This window comes from Diadema antillarum, unplaced genomic scaffold (assembly GCF_040938485.1).
Source record: "Diadema antillarum isolate AM-2024a unplaced genomic scaffold, OU_Dant_1.0 seq00000526_RagTag, whole genome shotgun sequence".
Classification (NCBI taxonomy): domain Eukaryota; kingdom Metazoa; phylum Echinodermata; class Echinoidea; order Diadematoida; family Diadematidae; genus Diadema; species Diadema antillarum.
The window spans coordinates 1774542-1782018 of record NW_027271478.1 but is presented as its reverse complement, the minus strand read 5'-3'; the positions used below and the strand labels follow the sequence as shown (position 1 = coordinate 1782018).

Sequence of the window (7477 nt, the reverse complement as noted above, 5' to 3'; positions counted from 1 at the left end):
ACAGACCTACTTGTATTTGTTATCAAAGGATTTATTATTGGTTCACCATCTGGGTTGCCTGCTAATTATCAGCATGACTATAGATTGTAGTCAGCTGAATTCTGCTTCATGACGTTTTCTGCTCTGGACAATTCAGTTCACAGTGATGTCATATTTGCTGTACCAGTAGTGCTTTTTCAAAACCCTCATGATTAGTATTTAGAGATTAAGCATTCATGAAGAGGTACCATGTGGGTAATTGACAATTAATGACAAGTCAAGAATGTTGCCAAATGTAAACCAAAAATAAAAACTTTTGCACAATGTGTTGATGGAGAAGGTCCGTGCTTCATGTAAGATGTTGTACACATTTGTGGACTAGCTAGCCCATAGAAGGTTTAGTCAAAGAGAGCTGAACAGAGTATTTGTTGGGAAGTAACATAAAAGGTGCATGTTGCGAGAGAGGCATGGAAAGGTCTGGCGAAGAAACAGGAAAGCCCAGTGACACCATCGGTCAAACTGTGGCTTCGAGCACGGCCGACGCCCAGGCTGACCAGAGTGCCGTGGTCAGTATATCCTCAGAGGGCCTGTCTAGCAGATGTGGGCAAGCGTGTGATGCGATGCAAACAGCCAGTGGTCAAGAGACTGCCCAAACGTCAAATGACTCCTCTACAATGCCCAGGAAAGGGGGTGGTGATGGTGAGGGTGTGGCTGGTGGCATTACCGTGGCAACAGAGAGGGAGATCTGTGATGATGATGGGGGTAAAATGCAGGAGAGTGGGGGTGATCCAGATACTGCAGCAATGGACATAAGGTAAGGCAGCATATTATAAATGTGGAATATATGTACATACTGCAGGGCTCGACGCTAACTTTTTGCTGTGGTGGCCCATTCAGACCACTAAAATCATTACATTTGAAATGTTGGTGACCCAAAAAAGAAGTGTAGTGACTCTAAATAAAAGGAAACAAAGTAATCTATGTTGAATCGTAGTTGCCCGATCTGGCCACCAAAAGATTATTATTATTATTATTTTAATTTGATTAGCATGACATCAATCTATACTGGCCCCGGGCCACCACCTAAGTCAATCCCTGCATATTGCATGAATTTGATTATGACGAGCTTGGTTGAATTTTAATAATAATAATAATAATTCACAACATTTATATAGCGCGTTATTACATAAAATGTCTCTAAGCGCTCTAATCTAATTGCTCAACGAACTCATTTTGCCAAGCTGCCAGGATTTCAGATTTCTCAGACAGCAATGTACAAGTGTACATACAGTGAACTATGCTTATAAAATGCAATATTTTGTATACCGGTACAGCGTGCTTTGATAGGCTTATTGGGTTTTACTAGGCTAGACAGTATATCTTACATTACAGATAAACAGTGTTCTTTCAATGAGATTTAATGTTACACTATGCACACATCCTTGTAAAAGCCATTGTCAAATGAGTCATCAGTAATTTCATTGTGTTAACAGCAATACATAATACTGTCCATTAAGAAACCATGTCCTCAACAAAGATGTAGATCCACTGACATGGAAATATGATGTAGTGCCTCGTGATTGGAAGACAGATCTGCGCTGATTGTCAAATTTTGGCACCTATGAACTACAACTGCATGTGCTTTATTGTGTGTGTGTGTGTGTGTATGTGTAAAATATTTTAGAGTGTGGTTGCTGTGTAAAGTGACATATTGTTTCTTTTGAATCTGAAGTTTTCGCACATGGGTCAATGGGAGGGGAACAGTGTTTTATACAGTCAAACCTGTCTCTAGCAGCAGCCACCCAGTCTAAGGGAGATGGAAAAAATGACTGTTGTAGACAGGCGGCTGCTATAGACAGGTTCTTTAACATGCTTTTTTTCTTCTCAAAAAGAGAATTGTTTTAAGTGGTTGTATTTGGCAGGTGGCCACTATAGACAGTCGGTCACTGTGGCAGGTTTGACTGTACTTGTCCATTTGGTGTTCCACTGCAGCTCTGTGCCAAGATGTGACTTCAGCCAAGAACCCGTGCAGATCGCGAAGGCATCAGCAGAGTACATGCATACGAGCTGTAACTTTCTTAAGGGATGCAAATGGTGAATATGCAGTGCCATGAGCCTTCATCAGAAAACGATGCATGCATCTTTTATTTGCTCTTGTTTCATTTATCTGTAAATGACTTTGAATGATTTGAAAAATTATATATTTGCTCCCACTCCCAGATGAATATTTACTCCTACCCTGTGAAGGTACAATTGTAGGACAGGGCATTTTCAAGTTCTCCCAACATCCATCAAATTGAGTTTAAAGATTTAAAACTTGTATTGTAACAGCTGTATGACAAGTTATGCTCAATTTGATAAAAAGCATATAAATTTGTCATAATCAAATGGATTTCAACTTTTTGACAATTATGCTTTGATATTAGTATACTTGCCATCACTATATGAAGAGTTTTATGGCAAAATGGTCTAAGCGCCATTTATAAACATTTCAAAGTAAGTCCATTATCAATATAGCAAAATTAAACCTTTCCATTAATACCTTACTTGTAACATAACAAGGAATATTTTAGAAGTTACAATTAAAATTATCCTGTATGTTCTTATTATTTTCTTTGTCTTTTTTAGCAGCTTTGATCACAAATATCTCAACTTAACAAGAATGGACTTAGCTCGTTTTGCGATAAAACTCCTCATATGCACCCTTTCCTTTTCCTGTCGTAGATATTCGCAACATAAATGCGACATGGTTTATGAAATATTGTTGTAGTAGTATAGTGGATACTTGAAGTGGGTACAGAAGATAAAGACTGTTACCATGGTAATAGCAGGGATGTTACATTTTTCTGTGTGTCAAGGTCTCCAGACGGCCTGTGCATCATGACTAACAGTGACGACCACACCCTCCGCGTCTTCAACCTACCGCCCGAACTCTGCGGCGGCACTCTAGGAAAGGATGAAGGGGGTGGCCCACAGGAGGACATCCGGTCTGTGCTGCAGATTACTGAGGGGGAACTGATCTACGACTATGCCTGGTATCCACAGATGAACTCATACTACCCTGAAACATGCTGGTAAGCAACAAACAAAAAGAAAAGAAGAGTGTATAATAAAGAGTCAGTCTAACATTGGTGTTGACAAAAGGGGAAACCTTGGTATAATGAACTGCTTGACACCACTGGAACTTTCTCGTGTATGTTTGTCGTGTAATGACTTTGGAACAACTTACTGTATACGCTATATATTTCGCAAGTCTAAATTTTCGCGAGTCGGGAATTCCTGACGATTTTGCGAGTAGTTAAATTCGCGATCGTGGAGTCTTGTACTGAACAGAGAAGTGTACACGCGTATGTCACATTCACATCAAGATCAGAGTCGGTATTTTCATGTGTCTTTAATTTCACGTATAGCACCTGACTCGCGAAATTTGTGAAAATAAAAACCTTGCAAAATATTCGGTGTATACAGTAAAATATCCCACTGAAACTAAGTATTTATATACCATATTTACAAATATTCAGAATTGATTTACTTCATTTGGAGTCACGAGATCATAGGTTACTAGATCACAAGTCCTAATGTGAAGGGTCAAGACAAAGGCTAGAAATTCACTCTTAAAGGAGTGATTCAGTGAATGCAAAATAACATTTGGTCAGAGTTTGATGATATTAGATTAATTTTCTGTTTGATTGCGGATAAATTAAAATGTCAAGATCAAATTTTTTTTTTTTTTTTAATTTATATATTTTGAGAAGGACTGCAAGTGAATTTAAATGACACAACAGTTTCGAGTAATAGATTTAGGAGAAATATTGTGAAGGTTAAACATCAAGGTGTTGTTAATATAGTTTTACAAATTTGTCATGATCATAATTTGAACAGCACTAAATGTTATCACTGGAATAGAGTACGAAAAAGTGATGCCTGTAGACAAGCTTGTGATCATTTGGACTAGAGTCAATGTTTGAAAGTTAAGGTCAAGTTCTACTGTGCATATTTTCTTCAACAGTTTGGTGAGCTCTTGTAGGGATCACCCAGTCCATCTCTGGGATGCCTTCAGTGGAAGCCTGAGGGGTACATACAAACCCATCAACAGTGTGGCAAGTGGGATTTATATTAACCAGAATCAATAACTGAATACCAGTACCATACCTCAATAGGAGCATTCCCATTACAAAAAGTTATGCTGTGAAACTTGAGGTGTAAAACACTGTTTGTCCTAACTACTCGGAAAAGTTTGTGATGAAAGCACTGATGAAAATATAGTGAAGTTTCTGGAAGAACTGCACATGCCTAGTTTACTTGTTCAGCCATTCCCAACATGCTAAACCCAACTAATCCATGCATTGCTGTATCCGACTCTCAAGAGCATGACTTTTAGGAGGAGAATCATGTGTATAAATCCGTAGCCATTAAATGTATTACAACTATATTGCCACAATTAATGCTTATGGTAATTCTCTCAATTTAGTGACATTTCTTTGATAGGCTATATATTTGCAACTGATTGACAAATTGCCCTACATTGACATAAATAATAAAAAGAATTTCATGAAAAATTTGAAAGCTGTATATTTACCAGGTTGGCCTTTTGCAGATGCCATTATTTCTCTCTGTTTCTTGGTTGTATTTTTTTTTTTATTAGGATGAGCTGTCGACTCCACATTCGCTATGTTTCTCTCGCAATGGCAAACGTCTCTTCTGTGGCTTCAACAAGCAAATCAGGATCTTCCATACTGATAGACCAGGCCGGGACTGTGAGGTGATTCCCACAAAGGGTATGTTTCCTCTGCTGTGTACACTGATGTTTTTCCGTACAGGTATTTTCACGAATGGCAGTTAACTGTAGACCTTTAATCAAATTGGTAAGTTTTGTGCTTTGGGGTTTTCTCACTATCATGATAATTGCAAAAAGGAAAACCAAAGACACATACCATTACATCCCAAAGAAAGTGTGATACCTCAAAGATAGCATTGGTTGTTACTGAAAACATTGAAAGTGTGATCAAATCTCTCAGACAGAAAAAAAAATGGTAACTTCAGGTAAAATGTCATCCATGCTTCTTGTGGTACCAATTACCTTAAAGGTGCATGGTCGCGGTGGTTTAGTCAAATGCGTACGCGGACGCACGGTGCAAGTTTCCTATAGAGACCTACGCTATCGACTCTTATTTAGTGCTTACGCTGTGGCCCACTTCCCCGAGTCCGAAGAAGTCCGAATCACTGTAGTCAGTGGTCCGATCACAGTTCAGCTCATGATTCGGCTGAGGGGGATGACAGCTTCAGCAAACTTCTTTTGTGATGTCATAACAAGAAGCACATATGCACGCACCCTGGCATTACTACAGACTGCGCAACGAAGGCAATGTTACTTAGCAACACCTACGCACTTTACTCTTGATGACAGCTCAACTTCGGTAACCTTCGTATCAATGCTAATGGTGATCGGCAGTATCATCAACAGCGCCCTCTACACTACCGGGACTATGCACCTTTAAACTAAGGAACACTGACAACAAATGTGAGGGTTGCAAGGCAAATGAGGTTTTCATTAATCGTAATCTCTTGGTCTTTTCATCAGGAAAAGGTGCTGCTGGTCAGTTTGGTATCATCTCCTGCTTTGCAATGGCTCCAGAACTCAATATCTTTGCTGCTGGCTCCTACTCCAAGTCAGGTCAGTGGGTAAACATCACCTCCATCTGGTTGTCATGACAACCGTCTCGTGGTGCTACCTGGAAGTTTTCTTTTGTATGTTTTATCATAACTATCTATGTTACTACAATTGCCAGTAGTAGTAGTAGTAGTAATAGTTGTAATAGTATTAGAAGTAGTGATAGCAGTAGCATTTAGAGTGGTAGTGGTTGTGATAGTAGTTGTAGTGGTGATAGTGGTGGTGTAATAGTGGTAGCAGTAATAGTGGTAATGGTGGAGGTAGTGATGTTGGTAGTGTCGGGCTCTGGGTTCGTTCACATTTATCACAGAGGGTGAATTACTGTTTATGACTTGTATAACATTCGTAATGAAGATGGCTGAACAATGGATATTTGTTACAGGAAAAACCATTGGGGAAAATGTAGGGAAATGAAAACAATAACTTATGTACTGGTAGGACATGGAGATGTGCCTTGGTAGGTATAGTAGTAGTAGTGGTGGTGGTGGTGGTGGTGGTAGTAATAGTAGTAGTAGTGGTAGTAGTAGTAGTAGTAGTCATAGCAGCATCAACATTGTCATCAATACTACCACTGCTACAACTATTAGTCCTATTACTACTGCCACTACAATTAAGATATTATCAGTATTACAGTATTGATGTTATCAACATTGTTGTTAAGGTTGTGTACTTAGAATGATCCCTTTTCTTCGCAGTTGGTTTGTACTCGGCTGATAACAGCAAGCTGATGTGTCTGCTGGAGGGGCACTCTGGCGGTGTGACCCACCTGCAGTTCTCTCCAGACCGGACCAAACTGTACAGCGGTGGGAGAAAGGTGACTATGGGTGCTATCACACTACACGAACTACACATAATTCATTACCTGGTTATTTTTCTTCGCGCAGCTTGGGTAGTGTGACCTCAAACTCCCCAAGAAGTTACCAGCAAAACTTCCTGCATGCACGTGGGAAGTTTCTCACTTCTTGCGAAAAACAAGGTGTACTTCTGTGTAGTCTGACCAGGCACGGACGAAACTTGATTAGATCCATTTCATGTTGTTTAAGCACATTGTGCATTGTTTTGCATGATGAATGTGTTTCCGTTCTTTATTATATTAAGGAGGGTGGATGGATTTTGGCCGTGTTAGCACGTGTGTGTTACAGACCGAAACTATGAGTAGTTTTGCGTCACTCTGACTATGCCTGGGTTTGTCAGTAGTTGGCCATATACTCAAACTTCTGGAGGTTATCGGGAAGTTTACTAGGTGTAGTTTCATGTAGTGTGACAGTGCATTTTGTACTCCGCCAGAGACCCAGTAAAATGTTGTTTTTTAACAGCCATTGGCCAGCCTTCATCATGGAATGGCACAGATTGACTATTTAACAGAGGGTAGTGATTGCATGATCTTCTTAATCCTTTTTAGTGTCACAATGGCTTTGCATTGGACGACCAAGTTGTTACACCCAAGTGGGTTGCCTATGAAAAACCACATTAATCCTCTATGTGCCTTGAGTGCTGATTGACACAGAAAACCCCATAGCATAGCAGAGACTCCAACCCTAAGCACCTTCTGATCGGGAGATTCTCCCGCCTGAAACCCCTAGCAAACAAGAGACTCCAACTTGATGTGCGTCTATCATGAGCACAAAGTTCCTTGTGGTCTAAGGTTCTAGATGCTCTCTTGTGTTATCTAAGGCTTATTTTTCAACATACAATGAAATTAAGTAAGAAGTCATTTCAAGTGGGAGAACGGGAGATTCTGCAAAAATGGGCTTTCGGCGGGAGATCTCCCGTCGAAAGCGGGAGAGTTGGAGTCTCTGGCATGGTACACGCTGTCCAAAGTCCCTG

The 7477-nt window shown here is 40.1% G+C and overlaps 1 protein-coding gene across 1 annotated transcript in view; it reads left to right on the top strand.

Annotated features, from left to right (window-relative positions):
* The first annotated feature begins 446 nt into the window (after window positions 1–446).
* LOC139734422 (telomerase Cajal body protein 1-like) overlaps window positions 447–7477 on the top strand; it is a 31848-nt gene continuing 24817 nt past the window's right edge. Inside the window, exons 1-7 of the mRNA XM_071645209.1 lie at window positions 447–793; window positions 1972–2073; window positions 2838–3053; window positions 3989–4079; window positions 4625–4757; window positions 5561–5653; window positions 6346–6464. Of these exons, the coding sequence (XP_071501310.1) occupies window positions 447–793; window positions 1972–2073; window positions 2838–3053; window positions 3989–4079; window positions 4625–4757; window positions 5561–5653; window positions 6346–6464 (1101 nt within the window). The remainder of the gene's footprint in view (window positions 794–1971; window positions 2074–2837; window positions 3054–3988; window positions 4080–4624; window positions 4758–5560; window positions 5654–6345; window positions 6465–7477) is intronic.